At 43.7% G+C, this 17,331-nt stretch overlaps 1 protein-coding gene across 1 annotated transcript in view; it reads left to right on the top strand.

The window, feature by feature from the left end:
- Positions 1-17,331, top strand: part of LOC137384768 (guanine nucleotide-binding protein G(i) subunit alpha-1) — a 62,361-nt gene that overhangs the window by 14,382 nt on the left and 30,648 nt on the right. Inside the window, exons 2-3 of the mRNA XM_068059203.1 lie at positions 16,907-16,949; positions 17,068-17,209. Of these exons, the coding sequence (XP_067915304.1) occupies positions 16,907-16,949; positions 17,068-17,209 (185 nt within the window). The remainder of the gene's footprint in view (positions 1-16,906; positions 16,950-17,067; positions 17,210-17,331) is intronic.

Raw genomic sequence — 17,331 nt, 5'->3', positions numbered from 1 at the left:
GTGCTAGAGTGGTTTAAGGTGGTAATCGTGATACCTACTTGGTGGTATAGTGGACAGTGAAGAAGGTTGCCTAAGGTTACAACAGGATATAGATCAACTGGGAAAGTGGGCAAGGGATTGGCAAATGGAAATTAATGCAGACAAGTGCGAAGTGATGCATTTTGGGAAGTTAAACTAGGGCAGGACATGTTGGGAGGGCTCTGGGGAGTGTTGTTGAGCAGACAGACCTTGGGGTGCAAGTACATAGTTCCCTGAAAGTGGCAACACCGGTAGACAGGGTGGTGAAGAAGGCGTGTGGCATACTTGCCTTCATCGGCCGAGGCATTGAGTACAAGAGTTGGGACATTATGTTACAGTTGTACATAATGTTGGTCAGGCTGCATTTGGAGTAGTGTGTAGTTCTGGTCACCGCACTACAGGAAAGATGTGATTAAGCTAGAGAGGGTGCAGAAAAGATTCACAAGGATGTTGCCTGGTTTGGAGGGCTTGAGTTATAAAGAGAGATTGATTGGATAGGCTGGGTCTGTTTTCCCAGGAGTGAAGGAAGCTGAGAGGGGACATGATAGAGGTATATAAAATTATGAGAGGCATAGATAGGGTAGATAGCCAGAGTCTGTTTCCCATGGTAGGGGTGACTAAAACTAGAAGGCATAGATTTAAGGTGAGAGGGAGGAGGTTTAAAAGGGATCAAAGGGGTAAATTTTTCACACAAAGAATAGTGGGTATCTGGAATGAGCTGCGAGAGGAGGTGGTGGTGGCAGGAACAGTAGCAACATTTAGGAGGCATCTGGACAGGTACTTGAATGAGCAAGGCATAGAGGGATATGGAATTAATGCAGGCAGGTGGGATTAGTGTAGATAGGCATTATGGTCGGCATGGACGCGGTGGCCGAAGGGCCTGTTTCTATGCTGTATGACTCTATGACTCTTAGAAAGCAAGGAAGTTATGTTAAACTTGTATAAAACACTAGTTCGGCCTCAACTGGAGTATTGCGTCCAGTTCTGGACACCACGCTTTAGGAAAGACGTGAAGGCATTAGAGAGAGTGCAGAAAAAATTCACGAGAATGATTCCAGGGATGAGGAACTTGAGTTACGTGGATAGATTGGAGAAGTTGGGACTGTTTTCCTCAGAGAAGAAAAGGTTGAGAGGAGATTTGATAGAGGTGTTCAAAATCTTGAGGGGTCTGGACAGGATCGAGAACAAGAGGGCACAGATTTAAGGTAATTGGCAAAAGAACCAATGGCGACATGAGGAAAAACCTTTTTACGTACTAAGTGGTTAGAATCCGGAATGCATTACCTGAGAGTGTGGTGGAGGCAGGTTCAGTTGAGGCATTCAAGAGGGAAATGGATTGTTATCTGTAAAGGAAGAATGTGCAGAGCTACGGGGAGAAAGCAGGCAAGTGACACCAGGTAAATTGCTCTTTCAGAAAGCCAGCGCAGGCACGACCGACTGGCCTCCTTCTGTGCTGTAACAATTCTGTGATATGAGCAAACTTTTGCATGAAATTCAATGACATTTTAACTAAACTCTTAATTATGCTCAAATGAAAGTGCTGTTTCTAGCTCTTTTAAAATATATGTTCTGGGAACAAAATAGCAATGTTCAGATTTGACGATTATATTTGTGCAGTAATCTTAGCTTTGAAATATTTGTGGTCAACTAAAAATTGGATATTAAAATGTAAAATTTCTGGATTTGCAGTTTGCAGCTTTTCCTATCAGGAAATAAAAGAGCCATTCAAAAGGCATTTAAATAGTGTCGTGGAGAAATTTTAAGTTTTACTGGAAAGATGATCTGTGCTTATTTTTGTGAACAAGTGAGTACTTTCCAGATTTCAAGTTATGACTAGCAATCTGAAGCGATAAGACACAATCCAACACCAGAGTTGATTGGAAAGGCAGAAAGGAGTACTCGTCGCTTGGAGTGGAACCTCCATTCCTTCATGAACCTAATTTCGCAGACTATATCCTATTGGCTAAAATAATTGCCATTCTTTCTCGACCCTTGAGGTTGCAAGTTAACTGGAAGAAAGCTAAAGTCCAAGAACTCAGCAGTTACTTTTTTTTCCCTCGCTGCCATCTAATTTAGCGACTTAAGGTGAAACTGGAATCATGTGTGGAGTGATTGTCCACAAGACATGTCGAAGCATCCCAGAAATATGACAGAATTGCACTGATGTGCGAGGCTTTTATCTAGTGTTTTTATTTCTATCTGCTCAACTACATTCTGGATAAATTCACTTGAACGTTGGGGGAACCTTAATACCAATATGTTAATGGGATAGAAACCCATTATAACCTAATTCTTATCAACAGATTATGTTAAGTGCATAGCTAAGTTTAGGTGGGGTATTTGAATCATTGTTTATTCAGTCCCTTAATTATCTTTACTGGGGCATGCAGTAGATTTATCCTAAATGTAAGTTTGCAATTGTGCTATAATTAGACCTTGCATTTTTAGCAACTAGCTGTTTTAGAATCTTTTGAGTCTGACTGCTTATTGAAATCATGCTCTATTTGTCACTGGGCCAGAAGTATTTTTTAAAATTATATTGATGTGATTAAAACAGATGTCTGAGTAGTGCTCGTGAGCAGTCACGTGGAAAAAGCCAAATGCAGACAAGGTGGTTATCATTTAGGAAAAAGTGTAGTTAGTGTCAAGTGGCGAATATTGCCAAATGGTTTTCAATATCCTTTTATATTTGTACATTTGATGCATCTTCTTTGCCCTCCTTGTCTCGAGAGAAAATGGGTAAGTGCCTAGAGGTGGTCAGTGGTCTGTGGAGCAGCGCCTGGAGTGGCTATAAAGGCCAATTCTAGAGTGACAGACTCTTCCACAGGCGCTGCAGATAAAATTGGTTGTCACGGCTGTTACACGGTTGGCTCTCTCCTTACACTTCTGTCTCTTTTCTCGGCAACTGCTAAGTCTTTTCGACTTGCCTTTCTTTAGCCCCGCCTTTATAGCTGTCCGCCAGCTCTGGCGATCACTGGCAACTGACTCCCACGACTTGTGGTTAATGTCGCAGGACTTCATGTCGTGTTTGCAAACGTCTTTAAAGCGGAGGTGGGTCTGATACCAGTGACGCGCTTGCTGTACAATGCGTCCTTGGGGATTCCATGTGGCTCACGTGGCCAAGCCACCTCAAGTGCCGCTGGCTCAGTAGGGTGTATGTGCTGGGGATGTTGGCCATCTCGAGGACTTCTGCATTGGAGATACGGTCCTGCCACCTGATGCCAAGGATTCTCCAGAGACAGAGAAGATGGAATGCGTTGAGACGTCGGTCTTGGTTGACTTACGTTGTCCAGGCCTCACTGCCATAAAGCCAGGTACTGAGGACATAGGCTTGCAACACTCAGACTTTTGTGTTCTGTGTCAGTGCGTCATTTTTCCTACACCCTCTTGGCCAGTATGGACATAGCAGCAGATGCCTTTCCTATCGCTTGATTTCTGCATCGAGAGACAGGTTACTGGTGATAGTTGAGCTGAGGTAGGTGAACTCTTGAACCACTTCCAGAGCGTGGTTGCAGATATTGGTGGATGAAGCATTTCTGACGTCCTGTCCCATGATCGTTTTCTTGAACATAGAACAGCACAGTACAGGCACTTCGGCCCACGATGTTGTGCCGACCCTTTAACCTAATCTAAGATCAAGCTACTTACGTACCCTTCATTCTACTATCATCCATGTACCTATCCAAGAGTCGCTTAAATGTCGCTAATGTATCTGCTTCTACTACCACCGCTGGCAGTGCATTCCACGCACCCACCACTCTGTGTAAAGAACCTACCTCTGACATCTCCCCGAAACCTTCCTCCAATCACTTTAAAATTATGCCCCCTGGTGATCGCCCTTTCCGCCCTGGGAAAAAGTCTCTGGCTATCCACTCTATCTATGCCTCTCATCATCTTGTACCCCTCTGTCAAGTCACCTCTCATCCTTCTTCGCTCCAATGAGAAAAGCCCTAGCTCCCTCAACCTTTCTTCATAAGACCTGTCCAGTCCAGGCAGCATCCTGGTAAATCTCCTCTGCCCCCTCTCTAAAGCTTCCACATCCTTCCTATAATGAGGTGACCAGAACTGAACACAGTATTCCAAGTGTGGTCGAACCAGGGCTTTATAGAGCTGCAGCATAACCTCGCAGCTCTTAAACTGAATCCCCCTGTTAATGAAAGCCAACACACCATACGCCTTCTTAACAACCCTATCAACTTGGGTGGCAACTTTGAGGGATCTATGGACGTGGACCCCAAGATCCCTCTGTTCCTCCATAATGCCAAGAATCCTGTCTTTAAGCCTATATTCTGCATTCAAATTCGACATTCCAAAATGAATCACTTCACAGTTTTCCTGGTTGAACTCCATCTGCCACTTCTCAGCCCAGCTCTGCATCCTGTCAATGTCCCGTTGCAACCTACAACAGCCCTCCACACTATCCACAACTCCAGCAACCTTTGTGTCATCGGCAAACTTACTAACCCAGCCTTCCACTTCCTCATCCAAGTCATTTATAAAAATCACAAAGAGCAGAGGTCCCAGAACAGATCCCTGCGGAACACCACTGCTCACCGAGCTCCAGGCTGAATACTTTGCATCTACTACCACCCTCTGTCTTCTATGGGCCAGCCAATTCTGTATCCAGACAGCCAAATTTCCCTGTATCCCATGCCTCCTTACTTTCTGACTGAGCCTACCATGGGGAACCTTATCAAACACCTTGCTAAAATCCATATACACCACATCCACTGCTCTTCCTTCATCAATGTGTTTTGTCACATCCTCAAAGAATTCAATAAGGCTTGTGAGGCATGACCTGCCCCTCACAAAGCCATGCTGACTATCTCTAATCAAACTATGCTTTTCCAAATAATCATAAATCCTGTCTCTCAGAATCCTCTCCAATAATTTGCCCACCACCGACGTAAGACTGACTGGTCTGTAATTCCCAGGGTCATCCCTATTCCCTTTCTTGAACAAGGGAATAACATTTGCCACCCTCCAATCATCTGGTACTACTCCAGTGGACAGTGAGGATGCAAAGATCATCGCCAAAGGCGCGGCAATCTCTTCCCTCGCTTCCCGTAATAACCTTGGGTATATCCCGTCTGGCCCCGGGGACTTATCTATCCTCATGTCTTTCAAAATTTCCAGCACATCCTCCTCCTTAACATCAACCTGTTAGAGCATATCAGCCTGTTTCACGCTGCCCTCACAAACAACAAGGTCCCTCTCACTAGTGAATACTGAAGCAAAGTATTCATTTAGGACCTCCCCTACCTCCTCCGACTCCAGGCACAAGTTCCCTCCACTATCCCTGATCGGCCGTACCCTCACTCTGGCCATCCTCTTGTTCCTCACATAAGTGTAGAACGCCTTGGGATTTTCCTTACCCACCAAGACTTTTTCATGTCCCCTTCTAGCTCTCCTAAGTCCATTCTTCAGTTCCTTCCTGACTACCTTGTAACCCTCTAGAGCCCTGTCTGATCCTTGCTTCCTCAACCTTAAGTAAGCTTCCTTCTTCCTCTTGATTAGCTGTTCCACATCTCTTGTCATCCAAGGTTCCTTCACCTTGCCATCCCTTCCTTGCCTCATCGGGACAAACCTATCCAGCAGTTGCAGCAAGTGCTCCCTAAACAACCTCCACATTTCTGTCGTGCATTTCCCTGAGAATATCTATTCCCAATTTATGCTCCCCAGTTCTTGCCTAATAGCATTGTAATTCCCCCTCCCCCAATTAAATATTTTCCCATCCCATCTGCTCCTATCCCTCTCCATGACTATATCAAAGGTCAGGGAGTTGTGATCACTATCACCGAAATGCTCTCCCACCGAGAGATCTGCCATCTGGCCTGGTTCATTGCCAAGCACCAAATCCAATATAGCCTCCCCTCTCGTCGGCCTATCTACATATTGAGTCAGGAAACCTTCCTGGACACACCTGACAAAATCTGCTCCATCCAAACTATTTGCACTAAGGAGGTTCCAATCAATATTAGGGAAGTTGAAGTCACCCATGACAACAACCCTGTTACTTCTGCACCTTTCCAAAATCTGCCTCCTAATCTGTTCCTCTGTGTCTCTGTTGCTATTGGGGGGGTCTATAGAAAACTCCCAATAAAGTGACTGCTCCTTTCCTGTTTCTGACTTCCACCCATACTGACTCAGTAGACAAACCCTCCTCGACGACCTCCCTTTCTGCAGCTGTGATACTATCCCTGGTTAGCAATGCCACTCCCCCACCTCTTATACCTCCCTCCCTATTCCTTTTGAAACATCTAAACCCCGGAACATCCAACATCCATTCCTGCCCCTGTGATATCCACGTCTCCATAATGGCCACAACATCGTAGCTCCAAGTACTGATCCGTGCTCTAAGTTCATCACCCTTATTCCTGACACTTCTTATGTTAAAATAGACACACTTCGACCCATCATACTGGCTGCAACTTTGCCCTGTCAACTGTCTAACCTTCCTCACAGACTCTCTGCACTCTGTATCTGCCTGTTCAACAGCTACCTCATCCACTGATCCGTAGTTCATGTTCCCATCCCCTTGCCAAACTAGTTTTAAACCCTTCCGAAGAGCTCTAGCAAACCTCCCGCCCAGGATATTGGTGCCCCTCCAGTTCAGATGCAACCCGTCCTCCTTGTACAGGTCCCACCTTCCCCAGAAGGTATCCCAATGATCCACATATCTGAAGCCCTCCCTCCTACACCAGCTCTGTAGCCACGTGTTCAGCTGCACTCGCTCTCTGTTTCTAGCCTCACTAGCACGTGGTACCGGTATCAATCCTGAGATTACTACTCTGCTCGATGGTATTACTACTCTGCTTGAGGCTGATGGTTCGGCCAAATTCGTTGCAGGCAGCCGCAATCCTGTCAATGATTCTCTGCAGACATCTTCCGTGTGGGGTGTTAATGCAGCATCAGCAAAGAGGAGTTCCCTGATGAGGACTTTCCGTACTTTGGTCTTCGCTCTAAGACGGGCAAGGTTGAACAACCTGCCATCTGATCTTGTGTGGAGGAAAATTCCTTCAGAGGATTTGAACGCATGTGAGAGCAGCAGGGAGAAGAAGATCCCAAACAGTGTAGATGCGAGAACACAGCCCTGTTTCACGCCACTCCGGATAGGAAAGGGGTCTGATGAGGCACCGCTATGCTAAATTGTGCCTTTCAGATTGTCATGGAATGAGGTGATGATACGGTGTTGCTTTGGTGGACATCCGATCTTTGCTAGTAGTCTGAAGAGACCACGTCTGCTGACAACGTCAAAGGCTTTGGTGAGATCAATGAAAGCAATGTAGAGGGGCATCTGTTGTTCATGGCATTTCTCCTGTAGCTGGCGAAGGGAGAACAGCATGTCAATGGTAGATCTGTCTGTTCGAAAGCTGCACTGTGCCTCAGGGTAGACACGCTCAGCCAGCTTTTGGAGTCTGTTTAAAACGACTCACGTGAAGGCTTTCCCCACTATGCTGAGCAGGGAGATTCCACAGTAGTTGTTGCAGTCACCGTGGTCACCCTTGTTCTTACAGAGGGTGATATTGGCATCGCACATGTCCTGTGGTATTGCTCCCTCATCCCAACACAGGCAAAGCAGTTCATAGAGTGCTGAGAGTAGAGCAGGCTTGGCAGTCTTGATTATTTCAGGGGTAATGCTGTCCTTTCCCGGGGCTTTTCCGCTGGCTACAGAATTGATGGCATTACTGAATTCCAATTTGGTTGGCTGCTGGTCCAGCTCATCCATGACTGGCAGAGACTGGGCTGCATTGAGGGTAGTCTCAGTTACATAATTCTCCCTGGAGTACAGTTCTTGGTAGTGCTCCACCCAGCAGTCCATTTGCTTGCGTTGGTCAGTGATTGTTTCCCCATGATTTAGACTTGATGGGGGCGATCTTCTTGATGGTTGGCCCAAAAGCGCTCTTAATGTCATCATACATTCCTCTGTTTCCGGTGTCAGAGGCCAGCTGAATATGGCTGCATAGGTGTTGCCAGTCGTCATTTGCACAGTGCTTGGCTGTTTTTTGCGTGGTGCTTCTGGTGGCTTTAAGTGCTACAAATGTTAACTCGCTGGGGGCTTTCTTGTAGTTCAGCAGTGCAGTGTGCTTAGTGGCTATGACTGGTTCCATCTCTTCAGAGTGAGATTGAAACCAGTCTGCATTCTGCTTCTCACGTTTGCCAAATGTGGCCATTGCTGAGCCAAAGATGGCATCTCTGGTGTGGGCCCACTTGGTCTCTGCATCTCCTGCAGGAGTGTTTTGAAGGGCTTCTTCAAGTGAATTAAGAAACTTTTTTGTGACAGCTGTGGGTAACAAATTATGTCAGTGTTGATGTGCGGGCGGCCCTTTTGCTTGGAGCGATGTAGCTTCTTTGGTTTGAGTCTAACTTTGCCGCACACCAGGGAGTGGTCGGTGTTGCAGTCCGCACTGTGGAAGCTGCGTGCGATTTGAACACTCTTTGTTTATAGAGGCTTGCCTTGTGATGATGAGGTCCAGCTGGTGCCAACGATGTGATCTTGGGTGTCTCCATGAAACCTGGGGACAGGGTTTAGTTTGAAAGAACGAGTTGGTGATGCCGAGGTTGTGATAGGTGCACAATCTGTCCATTCCTATTCATCCTTCCAATGTCATAGTGCCCGAGGCAGGAGGGCCATGGGTTATGGTCAGCCCCAACCCTGGTGTTAAAGTCCCTCACCAGGAACAAATGTTTGTTATTAGGAATGCTACTAATATTATGAAGTATCTCGTAGAACTAGTCTTTAACTTCAGGTGGGGAGCAGGGTGTTGGAGCATAGATGCTGAGTAGGTGTACTGGACCAGAGACGATGAGCAGTCAGATGGACAGTATGCATTCCGAGCCATTTGTAGGTGGCTCTATCATGCTGAGCAAAGAGTTTCTGATGGCAAAGCCCACTCCATGCTGTCTTGGTTCTTCTGGATCCCTACCCTGCCAGTAGAAGGTGTAGTCTTGCTCTGTTAGTGATCTGCCTACAGGGAGGCGTGTCTCCTGAAGTGCTGCTGTGTCCACATAGAGTCTGCTGAGCTTGTTGTTAATGATGGCTGTCTTCTGAGAGTCATCGATTTGTGTTAAGTCTTCCGACAGGCTAGGGGACACAGTTCTGACGTTCCAGCTTGCAAAATGAAGGGATGGTACCTTCTTTCTTATTGTTTTGTTCTGTTTGGTGTGGTATTACACTCCACTTGTCAAGCACTGACCCTGAGCAGCTCCTGTGGCGGGACAGAACCTTTCTGACCGGGGGCTGCCCGGTTTGAGGCGGTCGGTAGCTGTCGAGTGAGATGCGATGACCTCTCCCACTGACAAAGGCAACTCGTGGCACCCAATCTCTACGCCAGTTGAGCTGGACTTAAAACCCATAACTGCTGCCTTCTGTGTTGTTTTGGCCGCTGTGAGGCGACTATGGAGTGACCTCTCCATGGCGCATGCTTGGGCGGAATGTATGGAGATTGTGAGTTGCCCAAGCGTCAAAACCCCCTCTCTTGTTTTCCTAGTCGGGTCCAAAGGAGTGCAGAGCAGGATGATTGACACCGATATGGCTGCAGGAACTGCTGGAAACATGCCAAAGGTGACACATGACCGCTTTAGGGGTTCTGCTCTGCATTTTCTGTAAGGGTTTACTCCCTTATCCTTAGTCTCTCTCGAGACGCCCACGAGGGGGGTTGTTGGCTCGTATCCCTGAGCAGGTGCCCTAACAAGAAAACTCTGCGATTTCATGGAGGGAGAGGGGAGGGGGTGGAAGGAGGTGCGAGGAGGTGTAATTGCTTGCATGTGGAGCCATCCACATGTAGACCATCCCCAGTCCGAGAACAGGAAGGCCATGCGCTCATTATTGCCCCAGTCCTGGCACTGCGGCTCCAGCTCTGACACGACACTGTAGCGGCTCCGGCCGCTGGTGACGCTGATCCTGAAGGCCACGGCCCGGCGGCGCCAAGTCCAGTGTTAACCCCTTGGTGTACTCCGCCTGCAGCAGCCCCAGGTAAGCCTCCCACTTGTTTCCCACAGCTTTGCCGCAAGTGAAGCACCGGACTGGGATGATCATCTTGCACTGACCCGGAAGGTGAAGGATTTGGCTGCTGGAAAATGCTGTGAATTCAGGCTCCTCCACTTCTTGATCCTTCGCCGCTGTATCTACCAGGCAATACATAATATTCACAAAAAAAACCTGACATCAGTCTGTTGTGCAATTTGATAGACTGTTAATTCAAAGCTACTTTTTGTTTGAAAAACTTTGAATAATCCAGTAACATTCAAATTAAGTAAAAACCGCATATTGTCCCTGCAAAAAATTAAAAACTACTGCTCGGAATAGTTTGATTATTTTACTCTCCATTGATGTAAGACTACTAATTTTCCTATGATTACCCAAGTCTGATTTGTACCTGTTTTTAAAGATACAAAATTAATGTTCTTCCCCCTCTTTTCTATTTTATTCTAGATTCAAGGAAGTGACTTGTGTTGGGGTGTGGTTACACATGCACTTCTGGTACTTGGCTATTCTTTACATATGACCGGTTCAAGTAATGTCAAATTTGACAGTGGGGGCGCACCACAATTGAGCCCAATCTATTCTCACTTGATGAGCATGCAAGTGTACCTGTCAGTGGGAGAAATCACAGTAGCAAGTGGAACTGGAAATCCTGGTTTGTTCCACTGCTCTCTCCGCCACGAAGTGAGGCTAATTTTGTCTCTGTTGCCTACTGAGACAATTGAACAACCTAGTGGATGGGCTGTGCAAAAATCGGGAGTTTGGGAAAAAGCTTTTGAGGAGTTGGTTAACTAGAAAATTATCAAATGTGCTCCAGTGATGCTGTGGTGAAAGTGATATTCCACACTATTTTCACTGCAGTTAACTAGCACAGGGAATTTAATATGAGCTTGATGCAACCTGCCTATTTGGTTCAGTTGATGGCACTCTTCTGGGTTTAGAATGTTTTAAGCTCCACACTAATACTTTAAGTTTGTCAATAGTCTGTGCACTTGGTGTCATTTGTTGCTGAAATGAGCTTCCAATTGCACATCTGTGCCATCATTAAGACTGCCTTATTTCCACCTCCGGCTCCACCCCTGCCTCAGCTCATCTGCTGAAGCCCTCATTCATGCATTTGTTACCTCTGCACTTGACCCTTATAATGCACACCTGGCCGTTTTCCCACACGTTACTCTCTGTAAACTTGAGGTCATTCAAAACTGCTGCCTGTGTCCTAACTCATACCAAATCCTGTTCATCCATCACCCCCATGCTTGCTGGGCTACACTGGCACCCGGTTAAGCAATGCCTCAATTTTAAAATTCTCATCTTTGTGCATTCAGAGAGCCGGTGCAGACATGAAGGGCCAAATGGTATTCTTCTGTGATTGTTTTCAAATCACTCCCCTCCCTATCTCTGTAATCTCTTCCAGCCCCACAACCCTCCGTCATATGTGTTTCCAATCCTGGCCTCTTGCGTATCTCTGATTTTAATCAATTCGCCATTGGTGGTTGTGCCTTCGGCTGCCTAGGTTGTCTTAAGTTTTGGAATTCCCTCCCTTGCACCCCTCTGACTTTCTACAGCTCTTTCCTTGTTTTAAAATGCTTCTTAAAACCTAACCCATCTGCCCTATTATCTCCTTACGTGACTTAGTATCATATTTTCTTTTATGATACCCTTGTGAAATACCTTGGGCCATTTTATGTTAAAGGTGCTTTCTAAATACAAGTTGCTGTTGTAGTGTCGACTCATACTTCAGTGCTGTAGTGAGGCAGGGCTGCATATTCAGGTGGTGATTGGGATCTTGAAGTCCAGCCAGTTTGTTCTGGTAGTTCATTTGAACCTAAAAATTGCAAGGGAACATTGAAGAGGAGCAGGGAACTCTTCAAGATTCCTTTCTCTGTTGGTAAATCGAAAAATGAATTAGCTAGTCATCATAAATAAAAAAAGAAAATGCTGGAAATACTCAGATCCAGCAGCATCTGTGGAGAGAGAAACAGTTAACGTTTCAGTGAGGTCTGTGACCTTTCATTGGATGAAGGATCACTGACTTGACTGAAACGCTAAGATTGTATTTTAGGGTTGTGGTCTGTGGACTGTGTATGCTCAAGCCTTTTGTTGTTCAGTTATGACTTAATTTGAACTTGACGCTGGATCTGTTCAAGTAGTTATCCTTGAGTTGAAAGTAGATCTGGCTGGTCTACTTTCAGGGCTCAAGGAATTTAAAGAAAGTAGTTCAATTGTTTTTTTCCAAACACTGCATTTTGTAAGTGAATTTTGATATCAGGTTGTTCTTTTAACTTCCACGACATTTTAGTTTTGGTGCATTTACCCATTACAACTAGAGAGAGTAATGAAACCAAAATACTGTGGATGCTGGAAATAATATCAGGCTGCATCTGTAGGAGTCTTAACAGTTAACATTTCAGATCTATGACTAGATTGCAATTACAACAACTTATATTTGTATAGCAGGCTGTAATATAATTGCCAAATTTCAAGCTAGGGGCCAGATACATGTCACGACCAGTGAGTGTGCTGGATATGATTGCACTGCACAAAGAATATGTATCGTCCTCCCATGCAGTTTCAAAGCTTGAAAGCTTCAGCCTCAGTTTTTTAAACCTCCCAGTCCTAGGGAATTGGTCAAAGTTCATTTTTCATTAAGTGCAAAAAGATTGCATTCTGGTCTAAATCCATGAGTATTCCATACCTGGGAAGTTTTTAAAGAAGTGAAGCTGAGTAAACATTAAAATCAGAGCGTAGGAACCTCATGGGATAAATGAAAAGCACTTGTTGGCAGGTTTGGCTGCAAGACTGATCTAAGATTGTGGTTTTCAAACTGGGGTCTGTGGAGACTTTCCAGGGGATCCACAAAATAATGTGAAGGTGCTTACTGAGCAGGGCCTGCCTTGCGGGTGGGCGATTGCACCTCATCTTGCAACCACATAGCCACTAGGAAATGTTTGCCATTGCTTAAGATGCAAAGCTTTTTGTTAAAATCCCTTCACAAAGTGATATGGCAAATGTTAGTGGAGTCTGCAGCCTCTTGCATTGGTGTGCTTGTCACTCGAGAGACACAAAGCTGTCAAACTAGTCGTAGACCATCTTTCAGCCAGTCTCCCAGCAGGGCCACTGCTTTAACAAGCTGAGTAAATCAAATTCTGTTCTTAAATACATGGGATTTTTTTCTGGGAATTCTGCAATTCTATCCACTTTTTTTTTCCTGAAAAGCAAATGTTAGTAATATTTGTAAATCATTCTACATAAAAGCTGTCAACCATCACATCAAGGACAGACTTTGCAGTGAGAAGCTGGCACACCCATCTCACTGATATCTGTAAGTAAATACCATTTTCTTAAAAGCATTATTAAAACACTCTTTACAAATAGTACTTTCATCTGATGAGTATTATGTAGTATTATAATTTAGGTGGGTGGATCTGTGGTTACTAATCCATTTGAAATGGATCCTTCAACCAAAAATGTTTGATCCACTGGTCCGGGATACCACCGCCATAAACTGCCACTTTGATACTGGAGTGCTGTACCTAGTCCAAATCGAAAATGGATACAATGCCTAATTAAGTGTAACTTTTTATATAAATGCAAATTCTGCATTGCTGTGCGCCTTATTCATCAATGTTTCAGCACTGTAGCCAGCCGTAATTTTACTTTTCTGAAATTATTTTTTGTGTACCTGTCACAGTAAGAGTGGGTACAATAGCAGTTGTACCTAACATTCTTTACTATATTCCTTCATGTGGTTGCTATATTGCTTCATGTGGTGTAAAGATTCGGTGATCCAGGAAATTGTTTGTAGTGTTAGATGATCCTCCACATGGGTTGTGGTCTGATACTATAGTGGATCAGAATAATGACATTAGAAACAAGGTAGCAATTGTTGTAGCTCTAACTGGAGATAGATCTAATTTATAGTACTTAGCACATTATACATTCTATTATGGCTGCTTACTGAGTATTTGATGAATGGAGAATATACCTTTTTTATGCTGCAGCAAAATACTATAGTTGTGTGATGTGGTTTATCCAAAGTCCGAGTCCTTGTTTTGTGTAAGGATTTCAAAGCTGCTATGGCTAAGCTGTTGGCAGCTTGCATTGATATATAGTACCTTTATCTCTTGGGATATCGCAAAACATTTCATTTCCAATAGCTTGTTTAAGTTATTTCCTCTAGTTACTCTGTAATAGACCAGTGGAAAAGGCATTTCATTATTTACTTTTTAGCAAAATCTCGTAATTATCAACACTTCCCTAGAATAGAACAAACTTAAGTAGAGGCAATTTTAAAAATGCCCTAGTTTGTTTGTTCGTAACTAAAAGTTCTTCACCTGATGGCATAACAAGTTTCTTTTGTGCCCTCTTCATGGCCTTCATATCCTTCTAAAGAGAGTATTCTGAACTAAACAGCATTCTAATCGTAGTCTAACCAATTTTCGGTATAAGCTTTTTGCTGTTCTTGTGTGCATTTGACTGATATTTTTAAAACCTAGGATTTCATGCTTTTATTTTCAGCAGCTTTGTCAACTTGTCCTACTTTTTAAGATTTGTTATAACTGAACCCCTAAATCGCAGTCCTGTTATTAAATGGGTACATTTTTTTCCTCTACATATGCCTTTGAAAATTTATCACTTCACAGTTCTCTGCACTAATTTTCACCCAATCTAGTTATCTATGTTCTTTTGAGATCACATCTTTCTGTCTGCAAAAATGTTAGTCACTGGTCCTGCTTTAGTTCTTGGCCAACTTTGCATTTGTGCACCACATTTGTTGTTATACCCTTTGACCTCATTTTCCTAAAAAAAAAAATTTATGCACCACCCTGTCAAGTACCTTTTGAAAATGCATATACACAACAACCACAGCATTTCCTTTTTATCATCTGATCTACAAGGACAGGTTTAAGAGCATGGGATTGTTTCCTTCAGGGAAAAGCTGACTGATAAGATTTTTTATGGGAATGGATGAATTGAATCCTGATGAATGAATATATTCAAGACGGACACAAGCTTAAGTTTAGAAACGGAAAGGTGCACAGAGTTTACTTTTATACAGAATGGGGTGAATGTGTGGCAATGGAGCATGAAGTATGGAAACAGTTAAGGGAAAATTGCATAGAGGCTTCAGGAAGCAAGCGGTTTGGTGTACTAGATTTTACGACTGGCCAGATGACAGCTTCTTCTAGCTCTCCTAGGTTTCTATTAAATAGATTTAGAGAGGTTTGAAGAAAAAGCATCTTGAATATTTGAATTGGCGGCATTGTCGAGGCCATCAAGATGACAGGCCGTTGCATCTAATGCCTCCTCGTGGGTCCAGGCATGCGTTGTGCTGAAAATGTTTTGTGCTACAATAATGTGCACATTTTTAATTTGCTGAATATTTTGCTTTATTGGGGCATAAGTGCAGTAGAAAATTGTTGCATGTTGTTTGTTTCATAGTCCCTTCCTGCTTTCTACTCTTGTCATGGGGTTGACATGCAATAAGGAACCAGTAGGTGCTATAACTAATATCTAGATAATTATATGCTTGCTCCTATTCCTAATTCAGGAGCTTTCCTAAGGAAAGTAAGTTGCATTTATAGTGTCTTTCATGATCAAGGGATATCTCAAAGTGCTAACAGCCAATTACATACTTTTTTGAAGTATGTCACTGTGATAATGTAGGAAACATGATGGCCAATATGTGCACAGCAAGGCCCCACCAATAGCAATGCGATTATGATCTGATCTGTTTTGATAATGATGTTGTTTGAGGGATAAGTGTTGAGCAGGACACCAGGGAGAGCTACCCTGATCTATTTGGAAATAGTGCCATGGGATTGTTTTACACCCTTCACCCCCCCCCCCCAAACAAAGAAAATCTCATCTGAAAAATAGTGCAATGCAGCAGTCCCTCTGTATTGCAGTTGAATGTTGGCCATGTTTTTGTGCTCAAGTGTCTATAGTGGGCCTTGAACCCACTTGAACCAGTGAGCCATGGTTGACAGCACCAATTTGTGGTACAAAATCATTACTCTTTCGAGAAATGAAGTAGAGAAAAAAGGCCAAGATAAACTTAAATCAAATGACTAACTTGACCAATACTAACCAGTCTTTAATTCATATGAAAAGATAAGTCCTCGAAAAATATTGCAATTTAATTTTAAAAGTTCACTGGAGCTACATTCAAGCCCATCAGCAGTCATGCACATTAAAAATAAAATCTGCAAAACTCCTACCTTTGTTTTAAATGGTAATGCTTCTGCATGCACTCAAAGTACTTTGCATTGTATTTGGTTCGTAATTTATACAGTCATAGAGTTATACAGCACAGAAACAGGAACTACGGCCCACCGTGTCTGCACCGGCCATCAAGCCTATCTATTCTAATCCCATTTTCCAGCACTTGGTCCGTAGCCTTGTATGCTATGGCGTTTCAAGTGCTCATCTAAATACTTAAATGTTGAGGTTTCCTGCCTCTACCACCCCTTCAGGCGGTGCGTTCCAGATTCAAACCGCCCTCTGGGTGAAAAAACTTTTCCTCAAATCTCCTCTAAACCTCATGCCCCTTAAGTAAAATCTATGCCCCCTGGTTACTGACACCTCCGCTAAGGGAAATAATTTCTTCCCATCTACCCTATCTATGCACTTCATAATTTTATATACCTCAATCAGGTTGCCCCTAGTACTAGTGCATTCACTTTCCTATATGAATTTGAATTTTTAATTTCCCCCCAAGATGATCTGACAACCAACTTGAGCAACTTGTGTTTATTCGCTAGCACTTGGTTACAGTTCCAAAACTTGATTGATTGTAAACAATGGGGGTTGGTGTTGGGGAGGTGGGGGCTGCAGTGTGGAGAGAAAGGAAATTGTGTATATTATGTAACATGCAGCTTAAGTTGTTTCTGTCTTTTATAGGTGCTGGTGAATCTGGCAAAAGTACCATTGTTAAACAGATGAAGTAAGTAAACAGTTTTTTTGCTGGGCAAGTGGGGTGAAAAGGTGTTCATTTTTCCTTTATTCAATTGAGAGATTGTCTTTGTCTTTTGTAAATTTTACATTACAGTTTTTGTCTATAGGATTATACATGAGGCTGGTTATTCAGAAGAAGAATGCAAACAATATAAAGCTGTTGTCTACAGCAACACCATTCAGTCTATTATTGCCATTATTAGAGCAATGGGAAGGTTGAAGATAGACTTTGGTGATCCTGCAAGAGCAGTAAGTAGCACGAAAAATTTGACATTGCAATATTGGTCTGATCTTAAATAAAATAATGCTTTCTGTGTTATAAAGCAAATGTGAAGATAACCCCTTCGGTCAAACTGGTGAAGTATTTTGAA

The sequence above is a fragment of the Heterodontus francisci genome, chromosome 27 (genome assembly GCF_036365525.1).
Source record: "Heterodontus francisci isolate sHetFra1 chromosome 27, sHetFra1.hap1, whole genome shotgun sequence".
Lineage (NCBI taxonomy): Eukaryota > Metazoa > Chordata > Chondrichthyes > Heterodontiformes > Heterodontidae > Heterodontus > Heterodontus francisci.
Note: the sequence above shows the minus strand (reverse complement) of the source record. Positions and strands in the feature narration are given on the sequence as shown.